We start from the raw sequence: 26119 nt of genomic DNA on the forward strand, positions 1-26119 counted from the left end.
GCTTTCAACCTGTGTTACAACTACGTGACTGAGCACAAAGCATGCCACTGTGACTGCTGTGTCCAGGGAGCCAGGATGCCTTAAAAAAACAAATCTGACTTTTTCCACAGAACAATTACTAAGAGATTAATCACACTGATAGGCATAGGCACATCAATTCCACATTAGACGTGAGAAACCTACTAAGAAAATTATTACAAGAAAAGCTTTAAAATTATTTATTATTACATGTTCATTGTAGAAAAACTAGAATATACAAATTTGAAAATGGAAGCTATGCCTTTATGTACTCCCCAAATCCCTATATTTTAAATTATGTACTTCTGCTTTTTCTAGACCCTTATGTAATGTACATAACTCTATGCTGTAAAAGATATTTTAAATGGGATAGTGGGCATATGCACTGTTTTGTAGCATTTTCTTGCTATACAGTACGAATCCTTTGTAGGCCACTGAACATCATTTCAAAGCTGGGTTTTGTTTTTTTTACTGCCCAGTATTCCAAAATGTAGGTTTACCACAACTTACTTAATCTCTCATTGCTCTTAAGTTTTCATTCTTTTAAATAATGCTATAAAAATAGGGAATAAAAAATAAAAAAAAGTTTGCTGAGTTTGCTGAAATATGGTCCCCCATATTTCTAATGAACAGCAGTTCTTCTGGACTAGTTGAACAAGGTTTTTGATCCTGTAAAATTTCCCTCTTTATAGCTAGTTTTGCCTATATCCATAACTACTTAAAATAAATTCCTCCATAAAGACTGCTAGGTCAAAGCAAAATATGTGCTTCTATGGTTTTCAATGGATATTGGCAAACTCAGCCGTGGATACTTCTCAGCTTCCTCACCAGTATTGGCGTTAGCATTGTTTAAATTCTGTGCTTACACAGCAGTTTAAAGTCAGTGGCAGAACCTCCCAAACTCCATTCTTTTGCCCCTCTGGTTTTCCCCTGCCCAGTTGTTATCTAAAACTCTTGTCTTTGGTTTGTGCTTTTCCACTACTTGTCTTATGATGGCTCTTCTACTAAAAAACTGGAATTTTCTTAACTAGTATTTTATCCCCTTTCACTCTTAGAGCCAAAGTATCAACCAACTAATCTATAAACTAATCCATGCTAACATGAAGAGGCTCATTCCCAGAAACATATGACCAACATAACTTCAGCAGTTTAAGGAAATATATGACCTGTATCTGCAATGCATTTTATTTGTCTGAAAGCACAGTGGTTCTCAAATTTTTCTGTACATTGGAATCACCGGAGGAGCTTTTAAAAACACTGATGCCTGGGACTCAACTCCCAGAAATTCTAAATAAAGTTAGTAAAGGGTGTGACTTGGGCATCAGGACTTTTAAAAATAGATCTATTTTATTTATTTACTTTTTAGAGAGAGGGGAAGGGAGGGAGAAAGAGAGGGGAAAGAATATCAATGTGGGGTTGCCTCTTGCATGCCACTCACTGGGGAGCAGGCCTGCAACCCAGGCATGTGCCCTAATTGGGAATTGAACCAGCAACCCTTTCATTTGCAGGCTGGCACTCAGTCCACTGAGCCACACCAGCCAGGGCAACATCAGAATTTTTTTAAAGTTCCCTAGATGATTATAATGTAGCAGCTGTGTTTGAGATGATTTAGAGAAAAGATATCAAATGGCTTCTTCTTAGGTAATATTGGAGGACTCCAAGGAAGAAAAGTATAATAAGCATAACTCTTCTGCACAAGATAAAGGAGATAAGAACAGTTCTAGTGGTAAAGCATTTGCCGATGACAACAGAATAAAACTAGCATTCGTATTTCTTGATGCTAGGCTACATTCGAAGTAGGCCCGCCTTCACTTCTGAAGAAATGTCAGTTGCCTTTGTAATTGAACCAATTAACTCTAAAATTATTTGGGTAATAAATTTTATGCCATGATATTTAGTAGTAGCTGTCCATGTTTCAATTGCTTCCAGTTTACATTTGTTTCATTGTTTCAACAACATTGGACAATCCCAAAGGTTCGGGTTCTCCACAATCCATAGCAGACCTAAGGGATGACTCTTAAAAGAATAACAATAAAAAGGTCCAGGCATTTAAATACATTACTAAACTTCACAATGACCTTATAAAGTCACCCTGTTTTACAGGGAAGACTGGGCATCAGAGTAGGTTAGTAGGTTGCCTGGCCTCACCGTCAGTTCGTGGCCTGGCCAGCATATGATTCAGGAAGACAGGACTCCAAGGGTCATGCTCTCGTTTACTTACAGTGTGTCAAGCCATACTGTCTTCTTCCCAGGACAATTTGAAGAAATATTGGTAAATTGCTTTACCGGGCAGAATAGGCTTCCATGCGGTTTGAATGATTTGTCTGATATTTCGCAACTCCAATGACAAGTGATGAAAGCCACTCCCAAGCTACGGTGCCAGGCAAGGATACTCTGTTACCTCATCTATCGCTGTGACCTGGCATCACACACACTTTATCAGTCCCAAACACCAGCTCGGGGCGCATTCCATAAAGGAGTGCAGGGCCTGAAAGCCTTGCCTTCACTGGGTTGGCAGCCTAGTTGGGGAAGAAAGGCTTTTCTTCCAACCTCGCTTTTCCCAGCTCACTTACGTTATGGAAGACTTCCTTGGTAACCTGAAAACGAAAACAATCTCGGCTGCCAACACAGAAGTTTTATTATTTTATTTCCCCCTGTTTTTCTTATTCTCCTTATTAGTCGCTATTTTTTTCCGTATCTACTATTACTAAACGCCATTTAACCCACAAATACCATTGTATCCCAGAATTCTTGAAGGATGTTATTCCCAAATTACATCATTTCTGAAGGAAAAGAGGGAATGTAGGGCTTCCTACATGGAGACTACCTTCTCTGAAAGCAGTGCTAGAGAAGGGGGTGGGCATTCTTTCTCCACGTGAACATTACGGTGAGCAGGAGGAAAGGAAAAGGGTCTACAGCTTCATAGGATGTGTCTATGAACAACAGGGCACTAGGGCGGTGGAGAAGGTACCTGATTCAAGAAAAGCAGATCCCTACTAGGAATATGAGACAATACCCTAGTGAAGGGGCTTGTTGATAGCACAAAGCTTCAGAGACCATGGAATCTCACACACAATGAGGATGGACAGGGAAAAAGAATATCAACCCTCTAGAAAAAGTCATGATTTTCCCCCTCTGTTTCTCTAGTCATTCTTGAAAAAAGGAGTTTACAAAAATGACCTGAGATTAAAGCTTAAGGTTGGGGAAAGGGGAAAACTTGATTGTGGAGGAAGGTTAGGAGTTTAGATAGAGCAAGCTCTTCAGAAATACTGTTGAATCATAGGGCTCAGCCTTGGCTGCAGATTGTAGTTTAGATTTTAGAATCTCTGGCACTAAAAATAAGGCCTCTTACCATAGAATAAAGTGGAGACAGTGATATTTTCCTGTTTATGAGGGAAAGGAAATACATACCCATGATACAGTAGAGAGAAATTTTACCCTGCCAGGGTAAGCCTGAGGTTCCTGGCTCAGGCAAAGGTTATATCCTCAACAGCCAAGGACATCAAATAAATGCTGCAGGGCAGGCAGAAAACAAGTGGATCTTGCAAACAGGAGCTCCTGCATCTACTGCCTCTCCAGCCAGCCAGGCCTCCTGGCCTTGTGTCCTGGGCTACACTGATAAATGCCAAGCACAAATGGGAGATCTGAGCGGTTCCTCAAGGACTCGGAGGAGCTCTGACCGCTGGGCACCCAGGAATGGAGAGCTCCACGGTCAGGGTATATGGGGACAGCGCCTGTGCCCGCTTCAGCTTTTAAGGTGGCTTCATTGCCCGAAAGGAGAGCCTGTTATTACAAGAGCTGCCCTAAAAATATTTAACTCGCTCTCTGCCGGCCCCTATCGGAGAAAGAAAATGGGGAAGAGGTGGCTTATAAAATGCTGAAAGATTGTTTTGCAAGCCAAAACGGGGGTGAGGGAAGCTATTTAGGTTAGATTACTGGTTAAACAGTTGTCAGATTCTATTCAAATACTTCACCTTCCCCGTCGCCAACGCAGACACAGACCCAGACTGCTGCTCGCAAGGAGGCGAATGCGACACCCTGAAAATGACAGACTGAACCACCTTAAAAAGCAATGGCCTCACTGCGTTAGAAAAATATACATTCTCGTGGGACACGGTCCGGAAATTTTGCTTCCCCGTTCAAATACTGCCTAAAAAGGGGGAGAGAGAATCAGCGCCCGGCTGCGTCTCACCACTTGCTGTGCGCTCCGGAAAGTCGCGTCCAGCAGCATCAGCTTCCAGGGATCGGACACGGAGCTGGGCAGGGGGATGTAGACGTAATAGGCGGCCAGCGCCACCACGGCGGTGAGCACGATACAGGACGACCTCATCTTCCCCCGGGTCGGCTCGTCTGCGGGTTGACGAGGACGAAAGGACGATGCCACCCAAAGACCTCCCGCAAGTTTCTGCAAGGGCCAGCTGCTCATTCACTGGTTTCTTACATGCCAAGGAGCCAATCAGAGGCGGCGTCGGGAGGAAGTCCGAGCGCTGACGTGCCCCCTCTTTGGTGTCCTTGCGAAGTGTTGCAGACACTCCAGGTTGAAAAAGAGCTGAGGCTGGTATGTGCTCAGCACAGCGCACTCTGGAGGACACAGGTTTGTATTGCATGTGTGTAACCAAGGGCTCCCCGTGAAGATTCTCAAGTGGAAACCTGAAATTGTTTCAGTATGATGATTTTCTGTCTGTTTAAGGCACATGGGCCTTTCTGACTCAAAACAGGAGATTCTGAAAAATGAAAATCCACTTTCTTTTAGAATCAGACTTTCAATGAAATAAAATTCTAGCTGGTAAGTTGTGAAGATAATTACAAATTCTTGTAAGTCAAGCAATGACAAGCCAGTAGTATATGTGGCATCCAAGTCTTGGTTTATGAATCCCAGTCTCCAAAAAAAAGGAACCGTGATTTTGCCACAACTCCTTGTGTAGGGAGGAGCGGGGGTTAATTCCAGGCCTGGCTAAGATAAAGTAAAGAGTAGCCTTCTGTGCTAGAAGAAAGAGAAGTGCTTAAAGATGAAGAGGACTTGTTAAAAGGACACGGGTGGCAGCTTAAAGGATCTCCCAGTGGTTAAAGCTGGAATAATTTTAGCATCAAAATGATTAACTGGTAATCAAAAGGTAGAATCAAAGGGACTTGGAGAGGGAAAGAAAGATGAATTCCTGGGTTTATTGTTGAAGCAACTGTGTAAAAAAAAACTGTGGAGAGTAAAGGACTTAAGGGAAATGATAAATGTATTCTGGAGTATTTAGGTTCGAGGTGTCTGTGGAACATCCAAGAAGAAATACTGAGTAGGTTGCTAGGCATCCAAGTCAGGACCTCTTGGAGAGCTCCAGTCTGGAGACTCAGGCATGAGAATCTCTATGTGCAACTGAAGCCATGGCAGTGGATGAGCGAGAAGGTGAGACTGCGGGGAGTTGGGGGAAGAAAAGCAGGCCTGAAGGCCTGAGCACGTACTGTTTAGGAAAAGGAGGTGGGCAAGTTGACCAAAGAGGCTGAGAAGAAGTTAACGAGAAAGAGTACTGTCTGATGTAGAGAAGCTCAGTAGTGACGAACAGGGAAAGTGAAAGAAATAATTTAGAACTTACATTGGTGAAATTTCTTAACTGGGTTCTAGAAAGGGGAGAGATAAGGTAGAGTCAATAATGACTTCAAAGTTTCTGATTTGAGTAAGGCCATCAACTGACAGAAATATTGGATGTAAAACAGCTTTTGGGTAAGATGGTGAGTTCAGTCTTGTCATGTACCCAGAGTTGTATTCGGCAACATTCTTAGCAATATGTTCTAAATGCAATGTTAAGCTCTTAATTAAACTCTAAGTCACTACATGATGTGTAGAAGAAAATTAGTTTAGGACTACTGTATGTATAATATATGCACTTAATTTGCATAACACCCTCTACTGATGAGGGTTTGAAGCCCATCCTTGATTTTACCAGTTGTAGCAGCATTATACTCAAGACAGAAAGCCTTGGCTTGTGCTCAAAGAACAAAAGGAAGTTTTCCTTTCCTTGTAGCCACCCTTTCATATCATCATTTAAAAGATCTATCAGTTCATAAAAAAAATCCAACATGGACCAGCCTATGGCAGCTCCAGGAAAATGACAATGTTGTTTCTTATTTGGGAGTTCATATTGCCTCCTCTTCCCAATCATAAACACACAACTCAGGGACCACTTTAATGCCTCATCTCTCAGTTCCCTAGATCTTGTATTAGTTTCCTATTGCTGTTGTTAAAAAAAAAGGTACCACAAACTAAGTGGCTTAAAACAACAGAAATGTATATTCTCACAGTTCTGGAGGCTAGAAGTCTGAAATCATGGCATCAGCAGGACATGCTTTCTCTGGAGGCTCTAGGAAAGGATCCTTCCTTGCCTCGTCCTAGCTTCTGCAGTTGCTGGATTGGATTGTAGGGGCATTCAACTTTGCCTCTGTCTCCAATGGCCATCTTCTTTGTGTATCAATCTTTGTGTCTCTTCTGCTCTTATAAGGACATTAGTCATGTCGGATTAAGGGCCAATCTTATCTTATATAGGTTAGTTAAGATACATTATAACCTTCCTTATCTTAACTAACTATATCTGCAAGACCCTATTACTAACTAAGATTGATTTCTCAGGTACCAGAAAGGAAGTAAATTTGGAAGGGGTGTGTGGCGCTATCCAATCCAGTACAGTACCCAAATGTTAAACGAGTAATGGAAGCACTTTAGCTGAGCATCCCACCCCTTCCATGATAGTAGCTATGCCTGTGGTTTCCCTGGCCTGTTGAGATAGTTTGGGTGACTCCTGTACAGTCCGTGCTCCACTTGATAATCCTCTGAAGCTCAGGCTTTTGTGTTTAGATTGACACCTAATCTAGTAACTAATTGAGGCTAATAGAAGGAGGGGTGGAGAGGAGGTAAAGGATGCGTATGAGTTTTCTCACACTTTGTAATTTTGAAGATCCTATCTTCAGTCACTGATTCTTCTACTTGATCAAGTTTGTTGATGCTGTCTATTGTTTTGTTTTGTTTTTTCATTTATGGTATTCTTCAACTACAGAATTTTTGTCTGGATCTTTTTTTACGATTTCTGTCTTTTTGTTAAACTGCTTGCTTTGTTTGTGTATTGTTTTCCTGATTTTGTTGAATTGTATTTCTATGTTTTCTTGTAGTTTACTGAGTTTCCTTAAAATAGCTATTATATTGTGAATTCTTTATTTGGTAAATTGGCAATCTCCATGTCTTTGAGTTTGGTTACTGGAAGATTATTGTCATTATTTGGTAGTATCATGTTTCCTTGTTTTTTTTTATGTATATTAGAATTTTGCCTTGTTGTCTTCACATTTAAAGTAGCAGTCATCTCTGCCAGTTTTTACTAAGACCACTCCAGTATCTCTAAACTCACAGTTATTCATTCATTTATTTATTTATGGTCCCATAGAGTACTGGAATTTCTCTTCCAGAAACCTGGAATCTGTTGATACAAAGGCTCTCTGGTCCTTGAGTAATTGTCTAAGTCAGTTTTCCTTAGAGGCACCTGGACTATGGCCAAGAGAGGCTGAAGGAAGTTCATGGGTCGCTGCAGGGTCCATGGCCAAGATCAAGGCTATTACCTGGCATAAGGGTGGACACTGAGTTTTTGTTGTGGTGGGGGTGACAGAGACAAGGCTTATCACAGGCTGCCATGGTGCCTTTTTAATTCGTTAGAGGTACTTGGAACTAAAGGGCAGGAAAAAATTCTTTAAAATGAGTTAAATTTTATTTCTTTGCAGGCAAACCTGTATTATTAGAGGAAGTATTATATAGTTTATTTAGCAATTTATAGTTTAAAGACTCCTGGGAAGTGAGTCAACTATTGCAGCATTACCCTCAGCAGTGTTTCAGGATTTTTTCCCCTAGAGATTTGATAACTTGCTACACATAGTAAAAACTGGTATGGCAGACTTTTGATGCATTTGTTTAAACATTTAAAAATTCTGTTATTTTACAGTTTTTATCAGTGTAAAAATCCATTGATGAAAATAAATACTTTTCAACAATCTAGTAAAGAGACACACAGGAAAATGTGTAACCTTACCAAATGACAAAAAATGCAAAATAAAATTTCAGTGTCCTGTTTTTCTCCAAAACAATGATAAAGTTAGAATAGTAATTATGAATGGTGATGGATACTAACTGGACTTATTGTGGTGATCATTTTACAGTATACACAAGTATCAAATCACTGTATGAATAATTATCTTCATTTTTATGAAGAAAACATATTTCTTAATAAAATGTTAATTATTTAAAATTGGAAAAAGCACCTTGGAAACTACTGGTATGTAAATAGTTCCTTGTAGAAAAGTATTTATTTTAAAATAAATATATAAATTAATAAGTCTCTTCTATATATTAAAACAGTATAAGTAAATGTTATATCTAAATGTATATAGATTACTTAGCCCTTAAAATAATTTAAAAGACAGGGCACTACTACAAACAGCTGCTTAGGTTATAATATGTAAATATATATTATGACAACACATGTTTAAAACAGTACAAACAAGTTTAAATGCAAAAATTGGAGGTAAATACACCTAAACTTCAAATATATTTGTGTTTGTGTAGTAGAACAATGTATGATTGTATTTTCTTTTTATTACCTTGAAATTTTCAACTTTATGTACTGCTTCCATAATAATATTTCAAAAATAACTTAGAAATAGAGGGTCACATAAATACCAAAGAAAACTGGTACTGGAACTGACTTAGATGGACCTGGACTTTCATTGAAAGTTACATCTTTATGGACCATTTATTCATCTGATTTTAAAATTGCATTTATAAACAATCCTCTATAACCTGTCTGCCTCAAACAGCCTGTCCTAACAGAAAAGTTGGCTGGGAGCTCCTTATTCCGCTCTGCCAACTGCTAGCTTTGTGACCTTGGGGAAGTTATTATTCATCAGTCTTGACTCTTGTTTTCTTCATCTGTAAAACAGCTGGGGCCCAAGATCTCTAAGATTCCTTCCAGGTCCAAAAACTATCCATGAGAAGGCAAATACAGACCTACTGTTTTAAAGAGATCATTCTGATAGTGTATGCATGCTGTACATAGTGGGCAGGCAATTGCAAGTCCGGATGTCAGACTGGAAGTAAGCTGTTGATCTGGACGAGGAGAGCTGAGACCCTGAACAGATAGCAGCAGGGTGGGTAGAAAGTACTGGACAAATTTTAGAGGGGGAGAGTACACAGGATTGCTGGGCTACTCCAATTTGGGGTGAGGAAAGAGTGAAAGATGATTCCAAGGTTTCTAGAGTTGTGGGTAATTGGTTAGGTGGTATCAGTCACTTAGAAAATACAGCAGAACCTGGCTGGCATAGCTCAGTAGATTGAGCATGGGCTGCAAACCAAAGCATCACAGGTTCGATTCCCAGTCAGGGCACATGCCTTGGTTGCAGGCCACGGCCCCCAGCAACCGCACATTGATGTTTCTCTCTCTCTCTCTCCCTCTCTTCCCTCTCTAAAAATAAATAAATAAAAATAAAAAAAAAGAAAATACAGCAGAAGAAGGTCTGTGGAAGGTAATACTGAGTTCAGTTTGGGGCTTACTGAAGTTTGAGAACCTGTTAGATTTCCAAAGGGAGAGTCCAGTAGGCTATTCAATATGTGGGTGTGGGTCTCAGGAGAGAGATCTTAGCTGGAAATGTAGACTTAAATATTTAACACATTAACAGTATGAAAAGTGAGAAAAACAGACGGGAGGCAACAAGCACAGGACTAACAACATGTGAACAGTGGATGAAAGAGAAAACTATGTAAAAAGCCTGGACTTCAGGGTTGTGTCCTTGTTTTTGCTCTTTTAATCTCAGCGAATATGTTTCTATGTCATAATTATTTTTAAAAACATATATAACATTATGTTATATATGTAACAACATTATTATAATAACATTAATGACTTATTTAGAAAACAACTGCCAGTTGCTTTATTTTGTTCTACTTTAAAATGTCTGAAAAGTCATTATTTTAGACTCTAAAGTGAATGCACAAAATAAACATATATACTGTACCTGATATACATGTTTTGCCCATGTTTTCCAAGAAGACAAAATAAACACAATGCAGGCATCTCTAGGAACTTGCAGAATTGCAGAACAGAGCTGTGAAAGTGAGGGGTAGGAGAAAGCATCGACAACTAGTCCTATTTCAATTATGGACCAATCATGCAATCCTGGGCCTCTTAAGCCTAGTTTCCTCCTGTGTAAATGGTGGGGTTGTGTTAATAATAATAGCTATTATTTATTAGCACATGCTTTGTCAGTCACTGCTAAAAAGAGACAATTAATATCACTACTTCTGGTTAAGAGAGGAGAAAGGAGAAGTTAATTAACTTGCTCAAGTCACACATTTAGACAACACAGAGTGGAGTTCAGACTCAGATGTTACCAAAATTTTATTCTGAACCTTCATCAGGTGATCTCTTGTGATTTTTTCAGCTATAACCCTCTAAATAAATTTGTATTCTGTTATAAATCTAGATAAGAACTATGAGAAAGATGTAAGCAGACTTCCACAAGTGACGCTAGGTGTTTTGATTTTTAAGGTAGTGCTAGGTTTCTTGGTAGGCTCGATAGTCTGTTAATCCCTAATGAAACTGACTCAGAAAGAGAAAGAGCCATGAGGCTTGGCTGCCATGGGAAGAATCCATGGTTAATGATGACTGTGTGTTTGGAATGACACAGTGATATGGTAGAGACTTCTGGGGTAAAGTCTGTACCAGCAGCAAAAAAAACGATAAAAACAGTGGTGGCAGTAGAGGTCCTGGCATTATTGTCATCTGTGTCATTGTCATTATCATCACTGTCATGAACATCTATTGAGTGTTTCTATGTACAGGCAGTATTCTAAATATTTTATATACATTATTTTACTTAACCCTTTTTTGTTAATGTATTTCCACTTTTACTATAGATAAATGTATATATTTATAAAAGTGCTGTCATAAAATACAGTTTTATTACCTGTTTTTATAACTTCATGCATTATTTACATACACGAGGTCTGCCCAGAAAGTTTCCAGGCATGTAATACGAAAAATAGACACATTTATTGAAGAAGATACAAGTTATAAGAAACATTGTACATAGGACAATGACACCTCAGTTCTGTTCAAAATAGGCACCTCGGGACCTCACACAGTTCTCCCAATAGCCATCAGCTGCCAGATTGTTTTTCTGAATCTCATCGATAGTCTGAAATCTCTTCCCTTTCAAAAGTGATTTTAGTTTTGCAAAAAGCCAGACATTGCAGGGTGCCAAATCTGGGCTGTAGAGGGGATGAGTCACCTGGGTGATTTGATGTTTCACCAAAAAACTGCATGAGATGTGATGTGTGAGCAGGTACGTTGTCGTGATGAAGTTGCCAATCACCAGTTGCCCATAGCTATGGCCTTCTGAATCATCTGAATAGTTTCCACAGAGGAATGTTCTACCTTAACACAAAATTTGATGTAGACTCATTGCTCTCCTCAATCAGTCATTTTGAATGCAATGGCCACACAGTACACATGCTCCATCAATTGTGTCTACCACCCCCACTGACTGGTACAGTGAAGTCGTTGTTGCTCACACATGTGCATTCCAGTCCACTCTCTTTGGCTGCCAGGTTACACTGATGTCATGCAAACTGTCCTTGTTATATTAATAATGGCTGGATATATATACAAACTGTTCTTGTTTTTGAAGATGGAGCTTCTCAACTGTCTTTAGTGAAGGACCAGGGTTATTTTTCAGTTCTTTCAGACTAATATTTTCTAAGTTACCCTGTGATAATCCACTTGGATGTCACAGCAAACTATTAAATTTTCTAAATGCTAACTTACAATTTCTGTATTTATCTCATTGTGGACTAACAACAGTTTATGATAACTTGCAGTTCTGTATTTATCTCATTGTGGACTGACAACTGGTTCTGATCTATAGATCATACCTGGAGTAGCATTGTTTTTAAAACACCTACAGATACTGCAAAGTATGAAGAAAAACAAACTTGATAAGGAGTCCTGTTGGGGACATCAGATAGCATTGTTCAAGGGCAGTGGTTCTCCTAATTTTATTGCCTTGAGAAAAAAGGCAAGCTCTGCTGGAAATAAACTATACTTTGTTATAAAATGAACTCCCTATAGTGTGTTGTGGATTATAGAAACTTGCACCTCTACCTAACTTTATATTATTCACCTACATCTAATCAGTCACTAGCAAGTCTTTAATTTTGTTTACCCTGGCTCTTACATTTGCCTTCTTTGTTACTGCCATCATCCTGGCTCAGGACTGCAGAATCTTGGTTCTTGAACTATTACAAAGGCCAATTTAATGGTCTCCTTGCCACCAGTATCTGCTTCTTTTTCTTTTTCATTTTTCTGTTGTAGAAAATGAAGAAGCAGAGATTTTTAAGGTGTTCTCTAGTTCTAACATTCCATGGTTTATTTTCTTGCTGTTCTTATGGACTCCACTCTATCCAAAAATACCTTCCTAAGTTTCACATTAGTGTTTTTACCACAAAAATAAGTACAAAAAGGAAGTATAGCCTGGAAATCAGCAGCTGAAATTTGAAAGGTACAACCTGGCCCAGTATGCTGACAATCTAGAATCTGTAACCTTGGCCACCTTGCATTGATGTTTTATGTTTATTTTTTTTTAATTTTGGTATCCTACCCTCAAAGTAATTAATATTTCTGTACCCTAGCAACCTAGGGTAAACCTAGGGTATACCCTAGGAAGGCAACTCCTAAAAGGAATGAGAACAAATAATCAGAATAGCATAAACATAACAAAAACATAAATTTATATCCATGGTATTAATACTTTTTTAAACTGCTTAATGTAGTAATAAGGAATTTTAAGTACACTCAAGAAGTAATTAAAGCAATGCAAAATTTGTTTTTCTAAAAAATGTTTTTCCCTGTGATAAACTTGTCACACACACAGTTGATTTTTCTCCAGGGACTTAAGATAGTAAATATATCCATTAAAGTTCTAAAAAGATGATACAACAGACTAAGGGGCTGGATGCTCAAGTTGTTTTTTTTCTGTTGTTGTTGTCTTTAAATTTGCACTATTGCTTATAAAGTTTATGGGTAGGTGAGGGAATTTCTGACTGTAAAATTTTAAGTAAATATATTATTTGTGGTTTCTACCTTAAGGTATTACAAAACTTTTCAGAAAATGGGCCTCTTAATTTATGTTCTTTCTTTTCTTTTTTTTTTCTAAAAAATTTTAAATTGGTTTTAGAGAGAAAAGAAGGGACAGAGACAGAGAAAAACATCAATTTATGCATCATTGGCTGTTGTCTGTGTCGGGAGGACACCCTGATGAGCAGAGCTGCCCAGCCAGGGCTGTGTTTTTTATTCTCATATCATGAAAGCATATTTCTTCCTTCTGCTTAGGGGAGAGTTGGTAAAACATTTGAACACTCATGGGAAAGTTCTTGAATGTAGGTCACTGGTAATTAACTTGAAATGAAAGATTTGATGGGGAAAATGACACAATTATGGCTGTCCTTAGTTATCATGCTTTTAAATTATGAAAGCAATCCTTGTTCACAATTTGAAAAATCAAATGATATAGAAGTGCTGTCTATAAGAAGAGGTACCTACTATAGGATAACATATTCTTGGCTTTTAATTTCACATTGGTGTTCTCAAGGGCAGCGATTTAATATATCAATTCTTTGGTCAGTCATATTCATGCAAAAGAAAAGGAAACAAACAGGAAAAGCATTTCAATTAGGAAAATAAAACAATGTAATTTGAAAATGTTGATAAACATCTCAACCTAACCCATAACAGCTCCATTTAATCTTTAAAATGGAAAGCATGTGAAATGTTAATGCAAAATTAAAGGAAATTATGCTTAATGAAGGAGAAAATAGCCTAATATTTTAATAGCCTCTATAAAATAAATTCAACCGTGTGTGAAAGAGAAGGTACAAATAATGAGATAAAGCATTAATTTATTTTCTTCACATCTGTGACTATATCAAGCAAAACAACTTTCACATTAATATGCATTTGGAAAACAGTTTTCTATTTTTTACATAAAATTACCTTTTGATTATGGATGGTTAGGATACTATGCAGCTTTATGAACTCTAGTTGTACAAAAAGGAAAACATGGGGAATGGGAGAGTTTGAGAGTGTCTAGATAGAGTTAACTAAACCCTGAGTTCCGTCTGGGCAAAGGTAACATCACTTCGTTTCACTTTGATCTCCAGTGCCTCACACAGTGCATGCTGTGTAAGAAGTACCTAATAAATGTGTGTCCAAGAAATAATAATACTAACAGCTGACATATATTGATTGTTTTCTACGTGTCACTATCCTAAGCACTAACAGTTCATATGATCCTCACAGAAACTCACAAAATACTTGATAGGGTACCCAGTAGTTCATTCACTATAGGGCAAAGCTTAAGAGCTTAAGGAATTCTATAATTGTCTGAATTTAGGTTTCTTTTGATTCACCTTTGTTTTCCAAACTATGGAATTTCTTTTCTTGTCTGTGCCTTTCTGGTCCTTATGTTTCACACACTGTTTACTTGGTCCCTTATGCTTGCTAGAATCTCAGTTCTTCAGTCATATGGGTTTAAAACTTCTCTTGGGTACCAATGCCTTGAACTTATATCCCATAAGCTGTGAATTCCTGTACTAATTGTCACTCTTTTGCTTTATTTCTGTCCCAGGATTTAGTAAAGGTGTTGTATTTATTGTATGATATCAAAATATCAGAAACCACAGGAAAAAAGAAGAGAATTGGGAAACCTGTAAGGTCAACCACATGAATAAAAAAAAACACATAAAATTTGGGAACGAACAAAGGAGAAATTAGCAAGGGTCTCAAAAGTCTAGTTTTTATGTTTTGGAATGTATATTTAAAAAATAAGATATCAGGCCCTGGCTGGTGTAGCTCAGTGGATTGAGCACGGGCTGTGAACCAAAGTGTCGCCAGTTCGATTCCCAGTCAGGTACATGACTGGATTGCAGGCCATGATCCCCAGCAACTGCACATTGATGTTTCTCTCTCTCTCTTTCTCCCTCCCTTCCCTCTCTAAAAATAAATAAATAAAATCTTTTTAAAAAGATCTCTTTAAAGATTATAACCACAATGCTATTATCACACAAAATATAAATATAATAACTCCTTAATATCATCAAATATTCAAACTATATTTACATTTTCTTTATATTCTCATACTTTCAAATTAAATTTTTATTGAATTTTCCCAATATTTTATGAAAATTTTCAAACAGCAGAGTCGAAATAATTCAATAGTAAACATTTATTTACAGACCATCTAGATTATACCATGAATATTTTACTATTTCTGGTTTTATCATATATTTAGCTATCAGTCATCTATTTTTTACAAATTTTAAAGTAAATTACAGACATCTGTATAATTTACCTTAAGTACTTCAACATGCATATTATTAACAAAAGTCTAATATTTGTTTACTTTTTCTTTTGATGTAAACTTTCCAAACAATAAAAGGCACAAATCTTCAGTTTTGACAAATGCACATATCTGTATAACTCAAACTGCTATCAAGATACAGAATATTGGCCCTGGCTGGTGTGGCACAGTGGATTGAGTGCCGGTCTGCAAACCAAAGGGTGGCTGGTTTGATTCCCAGTCAGGGCACATGCCTGGGTTGCAGAACAGGTTCCCAGGAGGGGGCGTGTGAGAATCAACCACACATTGCTGTTTCTCTGTTTCTTTCTTCTTCCCTTCCTTTCTCTCTAAAAATAAATAAAATGTTTTTTAAAATAAGATACAGAATATTGTCATTGCCATCATGCCTTCTTATTTATTCCTTATTTCTATCCCCCCAAGACAGAGCCACTGTTCTGGTGTTTCCACTGTAGATTAGATTTGGCTGTTCTAGAATCTTATATAAATAGCCTTACTCTTTTGTGTGAGGTTTTTCCTCCAACACAGCATAATGTTTTTGAGAATCATATACATTGTTGTGAAAATCAGTGATCCATTCCTTTTTCTTGCTGAGTACTATTTTTGTAGGAATATGCCATAGTTTGTTCATATATTCTCTGATTGATGGACATCTGGGCTGTTTCCAGTTTGGGGGTATTATGTATAAAGCTCCTATGAACATTCTTATCCTAACATTTTGTGGTCATATGTATTGATTTTTCTTGGGTAGGTATTAATGTTATAGGTAGGTATATACTTAGTCTTATAAGACTCTGCCAGATCTGTTTTTCTAAAGAGTTTGTGGGTTTTTAGATTCACCAACAATAAAGGTTCTGATGTTCTCACATCTTCTCCAACATTTGGTATTATCCATCTTTTTAATTTTAGCCATTCTAGTGAGTGTACACTTTTATCCCATTACGGTGTTAACTTACATTTCCCTGATGACTAATGACATTGAATAGTTCTTATGTGCTTATTGGCCATTAGTTTGTATTCCTCCGTGAAGTGTCTGTTGAAATATTTTGTCCATTTTTTATTTGTTTACTTGGCTTTTAAAAGTTTTGTCTACTGAGGATATTTACATATAGTGAAAGTCATGAGTTTTGACAAACGCATACATTTGTTTAACTACCACCATAATCAAGACATTACTTTCATCATCTCCAAAATTTTTCTTGTGCCACTTTGTAGTAAATGTGGCATTTTGTTTTTTGGTTTCTTTCACTTAACATAGTGCTTCTGAGAGTCATCCATCTTGTTGCACGTAAATTCCTCATAGCTTTCCATGTTTTGGATATACCACTATTTGTTTGTCTGCTCATGAGTGATACACATTTGGGTTCTTTCGAGTTTTAGCAATTATGAATACAATTTCCTCGAGGAGTCTCATATATAGGAATGGAATTGCTGGATCTTAAGGCAATTGCATATTTAACATTGTAAGAAATATCTACACTGGCAATGACTGAGAGGTCTTGTTGCTCCACATTCTTTCCAGAACTAGGTACTTACTGTTTTTATTTTAAATTGTCACCATTCTAATAATTTTTAGTGGTTTTCAAATTCTTTGTTTTAGAAGAACTTAAATTTCTTCAGGGTTCCTAAAGGCAAATCAGGACTTCTCAGTTCAGCTCAGTTCTAAAAGCTTTACTTCCTTCTCTTTATTTTTTATTCCTTTCTTTTTTTTGTTTGCTTATTTTTTTTTATTTTGAAAATATTTTGAGTGCTTATTATGTGGTAGGTACTGACCTGGTCATTGGAAATATACCAGGGAGCAAAACAGACAAAACTCACTACCTTCATGGAGCTCACATTCTAGTGTGGAGAGACAAAGAATGAACAGTAACATAACAAATAAATACATAATATGTTTGTGAGGCAAATGGGATCAGGAATACTCGAGGAAGGGCTGCAATTTTTGGGAGGTAGAATTGAAGAAGAGGGCGAAGTCATGCACATATGAGGGAAGAACATACAAGCAGAGGAAACAGTGTAAGTGAGGAGCATGTCTCCCATGTTTGAGGAACAGCAAACAGGCCAATGTGGCTAGAGGTGAGTAAAGGTGTGAAGGGGAGGGCTACTGCACGTGATGACGCCAGTGAGGATTGTGTGGGGCCAGGAAAACTTGTGAGAACATTGGCTTTCGTATGGAAGAAATGGGAAGCTAGTAAAGGGTTTTGAGCAGAGTGACATAATCTGACTTATGTTTTAACAGGAATACTCAAGGTTGTTTGTTTGTTTTGAGAACAGATGGTAAAGATTTAAGGATAACATTAGGGAATTGAGTTAGGAAGTTTTATAGTAATTCAGGTAAGGGCTAAAAGTAGCCTAGAAAATGGTAATGGAGGGGATAGGAATTAGTCTGATTCTGGACATATGTTGAAGGTAGAACCAACAAGATTTGGATTTGTAAAAGGAACACATCTTGGCATTCTTGGTTATAAACAATAAAAACCAATTCTATCTTTAAAGAGAATAATTTACTTTACAAATTCACAGAGTCAGTTTGAGGATCAGCCTTGGCAAATGGGCAGGAGCTAAAGAGCTCCAGAGGCATAGGCAGTGGAAACACCAGCAACAATTAATTACTGGACCTAAGGAATCTGGTCTTTACACTATAGTTGCTATGGGAATGCGTATGATCCTTACCCATTTCCATATCTTTAGCACATGCTAAAAATTCAAAGTCTTATGAGAGAGCATCTGATTGGCTCAGCTTTAATCATAGGAGGATGATGTGCCCCATTCAGATCTATGGTAACATGGAAGCATGACCTCTCACTAAAACCATATTCAATGACGGATTCCTCAAAACTGAAATCACACTACTATTAGAAAGGAAGTGTTAAATGTTCAACAGCCAGGGACACAACAATTGTCCGCCAAAACATTCATGATAGAAGATTTGAAAAGTACTCCAAAAATATAAAGGAGAGGGAGAAATAATTTCCCCAAATATTACTGCACAGATAAAAACACTAAGAACATTTTGTATATTTCTTTACAGATAATTGTCTTCTATGTACGAGATTTATACAGAGTTGCACTATGCAATTGAATGTCATTTGCAACACTACATCTCACTTCCTAAATATCTTTCCCAATGCATTTCTATTATTTCTTACATGTGATTTTTCCTTCATTATTAAACCTACACTGAATCTGCTTTTGTTGAATGGGCGTATAATTGAGGTCAACTATCCATATGTTTCTGATGACCTGGGTTCCATTTTTATATCAACTGAACTAGCAATTACATTCTCTCGTTCATTTAAACAGCAGCAACATAAACATGGCTAAGGACAAGCAAAGTATCCAAATTGTTGTCGTAGCAAATACTACTCTACAAAGATGGAATTGCTGTCAAAACTAAACCCGGCAGACAGTATAACTGGATATCCCAGATATTATTTGCAAGTCAGTTGTTAGTGTGGAAGAAACAATGTATGGCTGCCAGTGAATAATGTATGATTGTGTAGATTATAAGAAAACTGAATTTTTTATATGGATAATTTCTTATGTTTATAAACAGTGGCAAGTTTTAACTGAATCTGTTTTATTACCAGTGATATTAACTTGCTTCCATTTAAAGCTTGATTAGCTGTAATACAACAATCATTCAATTGTTGGGAAATTTATGCAAATGTCAAAGATGGAATTATTTCATCCTTGTAAATTTATTAGTGCTGGAAATATTCCACTTAATTTTTTATTGAAAAATTCATAAAAATGGGTTAGAAATAAATAAAAATAATAGAAACTTTCTTTAGTATCTTTGGAAAAAACACCACTGATATTATAACAACAGTTTTTATTCATCCATTAATTTATTCAGTTGTATTCCAACAAAAATTTAATCAAGTGCTTTCTCTGTGCTAGGCACTGTGGATGAAATGGTAGATAAGAGGATGTTTTCCCGACCTTTGAGTAGCTTAGATAGTGGAGTAGACAAATAATCTAACAATCACATCTTTGATAAGTACTACAAAAGAAATACTCACGGTACTGGGGGATTATGTAATGGGAATTCTGAAGCTGTGCTTAGTTAGGGGAGACCTTCTTAGGAGTGGTAACTGAGCAAAAGCTAAAAGATGAATAGAAGTTATCTACTCTAGGTTAAAAAAAATGGGGATTATAGGGGCTGGTAGAGAGAAGAGCAGGTGCAAAAATCTTTGACAAGGAAGGCAGGTAGAAAACTCGAGAAAGAAAGTGAACATGGTGTAAGATGAAGCTGGAAATGCAGGTAGAGGTCAGACCATGCAGGTGATGATATGATTACTTTAGATTTGCATAATGCCACTCTGAATGCAGGCTGGAGATGGATTAGAAGGAGATATGGATTCTTGCAGATTAATTGCAATGCTATTCATGCAACCTTGGAGACTGTAATGTATATCAGGAACTATTGCTAGGTGCTAGAAATACAATGGTGAACAAGACCAACAAGTCTCTTATGGAACTGAAAGCATTTTAACATTTTCAAAGGTAAAAAATACAAGCATTATGAATAAATATAATGTATATTGTAAAATGTAAAATATAAATATATCTTTAATAAAAGACAGAATAAATTAATGGAAATAAAACTTTGATGTTGGTTTTGCCACTAACTAGTTACCTGACTTTGGTAAAGGACTATAACCTCTCTGTTGCTAGCCTTGGTAAAATTTATCTGTAAAATAAAGAATGAGACTAATGAACTGAGATTTTTTTTCCACATCTAAAATTTTACTAATCAAATTATATAATTTGAAATAATGGTCTCATCATATTTGGAAACCTCTTGCTCCATCAAGGAAAGCTAATTCTATTTGTGAAAAATTTTAAGTGCTAAATCTGCACAGTCTTGCAAATCTATGTCCAGTGATTTATAGCCTTTTGATTATATGAATAAAGCAATGATTCATATCATAATTACTGGCTACCGAGGTGTATAAAATAGCTTCCTATGGCTTGAAGTGATTATAATTTCTAAAGCTTGTTTTTCAGGAAGAGATGACAGGTTAGAAGATGCTGTATTATAAGCAACTTGGAAATATGACATTTTAATTGGAGCATGTTAATAATTCCAAGATAGAATAGAATTCTATGGTTATTCATTTTAAAATAAAAATCTCAAGTGATAAGTTTTTAGAGGAATGAATCTTCGTAACTGTACATAACGCAGCATTACATATAACTATGTATTTCATAAATGCCTTGAGTGGTTAAGGATGCTGACAGGAGAAAAAACAATTATTTGAGATCTATGTGACATTACAGTGTTAATATTTAGTTCCAGTAAAACATTTAATCCTATGATGAGACATTTAAAATTTATTTATTCATTTATTTATTTTTTATTACCTTAGAGAGCAAAAGGGAGGGAGAGGGAGAGAGGAAAAAACATCGATTTGTTGCTCCACTTATTTATGTATTCATTGGTTGATACTTGTCATTTGCCTTGACTAGGAAATCAAGCCCGCAACCTTGTCTTATCCAGATGACACTCTAAGCAACTGATCTACCCAGGAAGAGCCGAGCCATTTAAATTTATTATTAAATAGATAAGACTATAGGTTAATAACATAACATTTCATATTTAGAAATGATATCAGGTAACTAATATATTTTATCACAACTTTAGGTAATAAAAACAAAGTCTATTACAACAAATGTCCATTCATTGCAACAAATATAATATTTTTTCAGATATATTAGCTTTTATTAGTAGATTTGAACTAATTAGAAAAGTGTGAGAAATCCGTTTCATACTGATTCAAAGAGTGATGACACGGGCAGTGTGCACACTTGTGAATGAGGCCGGGTGGAGAAAGATGGTCCATAACCCAAAACTAACTTTCCCAACTTCCCATCTTGTGCTGCCCTGAAGGAGTACAGGTTAAAAAAACAAGATGGAGATAGAGTGGGGAGGGAGAGAGGGAAGAAAGAAAGTATGAATCAAGAGGAGGGAATAAACTGGAAGTGGAGCAAGTGTCAGAGGATGTTTAGGGAAGACCATCCAGAGTGTCACTCAGAAGACGGAGGTCCGTAAATCGATCCTCCAAAGGAATAATCTCAGTAATTTAATCTTCTCCATTTCATTTTTCCCCACTTCAGAAATTATTTATTGCTTGGGGAAAATATGTCACACATTTTAATATACTAAGTACTTAAATTCAGTTCAATTCCTTTAGTGGTTTTTTTTTTTGTCTGAAACTTGTTTATTCAGCTTCTTAGGAGATGTGGATGACACAAGAATTTCTTAATGATTTATGCTTTCAAAGAACTTCTCATTTTGATTTATCTATCTACCTAGCTAGCTTATACTTGAAACAGTTTTGTCCCCTTGACATATGAATTCAATAACTGTATTTCCAGTGAAGGGTCCTGGAGCATAAGGAATCTGAGCGGGGGCCTGCCTGGGAAAGGGACAGAAGCCTGGCCAAGGGCAGCAGCACGACAGCCATGTCCTCTAGACGAGAGCAGATGGCTTGAGTCCAGCAGGATTTCCCTTAGAAGAGAAGAGGGAGATTAGATTTCGTGTAGAAGGACTGTCCTCCTTCTGGTAGGAAAACAATGCAATGGAGGTCTTCTTTGCACCAAGCATTTGTGGCTGGGATTCTGGTGAAACAAAGGGAACAGAAGCAGAGTCGCTGTAGCTCCAGTGGTCCTGGGGTGAGAAGGCAGTGCAGAGAACCATCAGTCCCGTTAGGAGATTACAGGGCTTCCAGTAGTAGTAATATTAATAGCTAACATCAATCGAATGCTTATTGTATGCCAGAATATGTTTTAATTACACACATCGAGTCTTCTAATCCTCACAACAGTATGAGTTAAGTAGAAGCATGGCATATCTTAAAAAGACAAATGGAGACACAGAAAGATTAAATCATTTCCTGGAGGTTACATGGCTTGGAAATGTTATAAGACTGTCTTGCCTGTTTGGTAGTCAAACGGCCACACATCTCTTTAGAGGAGCCCAGTATAACTTTTGTTAGGCCAGCAGTATAGTTTGTGCGGGGATACCACTCGATCAGTCCTTAGGTTTGAGTGCAAAGCCTGTTTAAAAACCGGACAAATAGTGAGGCTGTTCTCTCCTCCCGAGGGTATAGGTTCAAAGATGAATTTTTGGAATGCTGGGCACACCCGAGTTTAAGTATGCAAGCACATTCCAAAGTGAAATTTCAATGACTGTTTTTCTTTTCTTTTGCCCTAACGGTTATCACAGGATTATAGTGAATGGCTGACTGCAACTATTCTTCAATTATAAACAGGGAAATCAATAATTACTAGACTGCTTCATTTTTTTAGGCATTTTAAGCTGGTCCAACAAAATCAGAAAAATTTGTAACCCCCACGACCTGTTTGAGATGTTCAGAGGAATTCCATTTCAAAGCACAAGTTTGCCTTTCTTATAGGATTTAAGATTCTGGCCACAGAATCCTCTTTTCTTCTCCTTCAGGTAAATCAGCCGATTAGGTTGGGAAGTCAGCAAACTCACCTGGGGAAGGTGTACTTTCTTAAGAGATTGTAATTATATAGGGTATTATATTTAGAGAACAAAGAAAATAAGGTTGTTTTCATAATAACAATAGTTATTACAGGAAAAACGATAAATTCTTGGCTAGACTTTAGACGAATACAACAAAAAGATCTCACAGTGGGGGTGGGGGGAGGTTATCAGGAAGCAATTCACTTTGTTGGCAGGGAATTCTAGAATGTCCTGACGTATTTTTACGTTTATTCAAATGCAAGTTTATATTTAAAAAATGTCCGACGAATACTAATAACTTATTTTAATCACCCACGAAATCCCCTTGACCAGAGTCCAGTGCCTTCGGTACATCAGGATTTAAAAATAAGCGAACTACTGATTAAAGTCTATCTGCAGAGCCCCGGAGTTATTTTGTCCTCGGCTCTGCTACACCTTTAAGCCCAGTTGCTAACACAGAAAGCATTCGGGCAGAAAAATCTTAAGAGATCTCAGCAATCGGAAAAACAACCATCATAGGCACTGACTTCCTGTAGAGGATTTGGTGGTGCTTGAAGAAAAAAAAAAGGTAGAGAGGAGAGGAGAATCGGCTCAAACCTTCCTCTGGAAACGGTATGTTTACAGAGTAAACAAGCGGTAGCCATAGACACAGAAGAAGCCGGGGAGAAACGACCGCCACCTTCTGGCCGCATCCGGGCACTCCTCTACAAACTCCTGGCGTTCCGACGTCCGAGCCGTTGGTCAATTTGAAACACACGTACAACCAATCGCTGGGCAGGGAGCAGTGACCAATCTTCCGCCCCTCTGGAGACTACAGCCAATGGGAAGGAGGTTGACACCACGCGCCAATCGGCGTGGCTTTTAGAGAGGGAGGCTTACTTTTTGAATTGTCTGTGGCCACCTCCGGCGAGTAATGGCTGTAACGGTGAGAGGAATCGGAGCTTGAAGACGTGGCATTCCAGGGCGTTTTTGAGAGTGGTGAGGACACTGTGGGTATGGGTGGGGGAGGAGGGGTGGGCTAGGGTCCCGGGGGCCGTGGACATCTTTGCTTACGTCCGACAGCCCTCCCCGGTGACCGCGAATTCCGGGGCACCCCGGCCCAGACTTGGCGGCTCGGGGAACTGCCTACCGCACTCCCAGCACCCGGGCCGTGCCGCGGGGCGGGAGCCCGAAGTCGACTAGGTTGCTGTGCATCTTCATCACTCACCTGGCTAGATAATTTTTCTAGAAGAGTCCTCGGGGTGAAGGGTTAGAGTTGGGAAGGGGTTCTTGGCAAACCACACTGTCCTCTGTGGCTCTGGGGACCAGTCGCTGCGCCCTTTGTGGGCTTATCGCGGAGGACGCTGTGGTTTTGCCCCAGGATTCTTCCCGGCGTCTTCTCTGTGGGCAGTTTAGTTTTCCCGCAAAATGCCAGCTCTTCCTCTTCGGGACAGATAAGTATGGCTTAGTGGGTAAAAGCGCAGCGTCTGGAATCAGTTCTGGCTTGAATCCCGGTTTACCACTGTTGTGACTTAGGCAAAGTTACGTAACCTCTTTGTTCTAGGTTGCTTGATCAGCTGGGCATAATATAGTACTTGCATTTTAGGATTGTTGCAGAGATTAAATACATACAAGCAAAAGGTTTAGAATAATGTCTCCCGCCTATTAAGGGTTAAATAAATTAGTTTGCAATTCCATCATAATGTCTTATAATGTTATAAATCTTGTTACTGTTGTCAGTAACACGTCCAACATATCCAGTATTGCATTGAGCTCTTCTACCCTGAAAGAAAGTTCACTAAAAAGAAACCAAAAGTAAATATTTATTTAAATGACAGATTTATCTGTGATGAGAAGAGATATGTGTCAGAATTAGTGTATTTAGTCAGAAGTTTCTCAAGAATGTTCTTAAAGCAGGGTAGCTCACCTCTTGACTTTTTTTTGAAGTGACTTTGAATGAAAGTCTCTTTAGAGCGTTCCCCCACCCCACTGAAAACAATTGTGTTAGAGACTTAAAAAAAAAAGGACTAAAGAGAATTATCATGGATACTAAAAGACTCTTATTAACAACTATTGGAGCACCCCTTTAGAGAGCTTCAGAATAAGAATTGACATGGATGTTTGGTTAAGACTATAAGAAATCTTCACATTGTGAATATTATAAGATAATTAATAATTGTCACTCATTTTAAGACGTGTTCAGGTTTCATTACAACTGGATTTGAGTTTTATTACTTTTTCACTAATGTGAAACTGTTCCTTAACCTATTAAGTACAGAGCTGAGACAGGAAGTTGAGTTGTCAGACTTTAATGACCTAACAGTTGTGCTTAGGACTCTTTTTATTAGTGTCCCACCTCTTCACACTACTTAGCATCACCATTCAGAAAGGTGCTAATGATACCTCATTGTTTCATCATAGCATACAGTTAAACAATCATTTGGCTAAGAATCTGGTGGGAGATACTTGTATATTTATTAATCTGAAAAAGTAGGAAAGATCAGACATGTACCTCCAGATAATGTTCTGGAAATTTACTTCAAGATAATACATTTACATAAATCCTCATTTGAATTTATGAAAATCTGTTCAATTTTTCCTTTTTTCCCTGCTTGCCCAACTTTTCAATTCTTAAGTCCCAGAAATAAAAACAAAAACAACCTTTTTCATAGTCCAGAGTCATATGGGCACTAACCCATGCATAATTGTCTTGTTAATTTTTTTTATAGGGAGACATTTGTATGGTATTATGAAAATAACAGATAATGGAACAGTCCAATTATACACGAGAGGTTCAAAGAAATCCATAGAGGATGAGTCAAGAGTGGTGATTTGGGAGTTGAAAGACATGATAGGTGGAGAATTGAGTGCTATGAAACGCAAGGAGGTGTGGAGTACAACGTGATTTCTGTTTTAGAAATGCTGAGAAATACATTGGCTGGAGCATTTGTAGACCAGGGGAATTAGAGGAGATGAGGCTGAATAAACCTACGTCAGCCAAGCTAGGACCAAACTGTATACTGACTGCATGGTGTATTTGGATTTGATCATACAGGGAGGAGTGCTTGTGGAAGTTCTCAGCAAGGAAGTGATGTGGTCACATTTGTTTTTAGGATCATACCCCTGAAATTCATGTACAGAGTGATGTCTGAAGAAACTGGTGTTAGAGAAAGTTTTTTGAAGCTTTTCTAGTGG

General features: G+C 37.8%; 1 protein-coding gene across 1 annotated transcript in view; it reads right to left on the reverse strand.

Annotated features, from left to right (window-relative positions):
* NCEH1 (neutral cholesterol ester hydrolase 1) overlaps window positions 1-4562 on the reverse strand; it is a 57687-nt gene extending 53125 nt beyond the window's left edge. Inside the window, exon 1 of the mRNA XM_028505052.2 lies at window positions 4211-4562. Within this exon, the coding sequence (XP_028360853.1) occupies window positions 4211-4444 (234 nt within the window). The 5' untranslated portion in view covers window positions 4445-4562. The remainder of the gene's footprint in view (window positions 1-4210) is intronic.
* Window positions 4563-26119: the final 21557 nt, after the last annotated feature.

Source organism: Phyllostomus discolor, chromosome 2, assembly GCF_004126475.2.
Source record: "Phyllostomus discolor isolate MPI-MPIP mPhyDis1 chromosome 2, mPhyDis1.pri.v3, whole genome shotgun sequence".
In the NCBI taxonomy this organism is placed as follows: Eukaryota; Metazoa; Chordata; class Mammalia; order Chiroptera; family Phyllostomidae; genus Phyllostomus; species Phyllostomus discolor.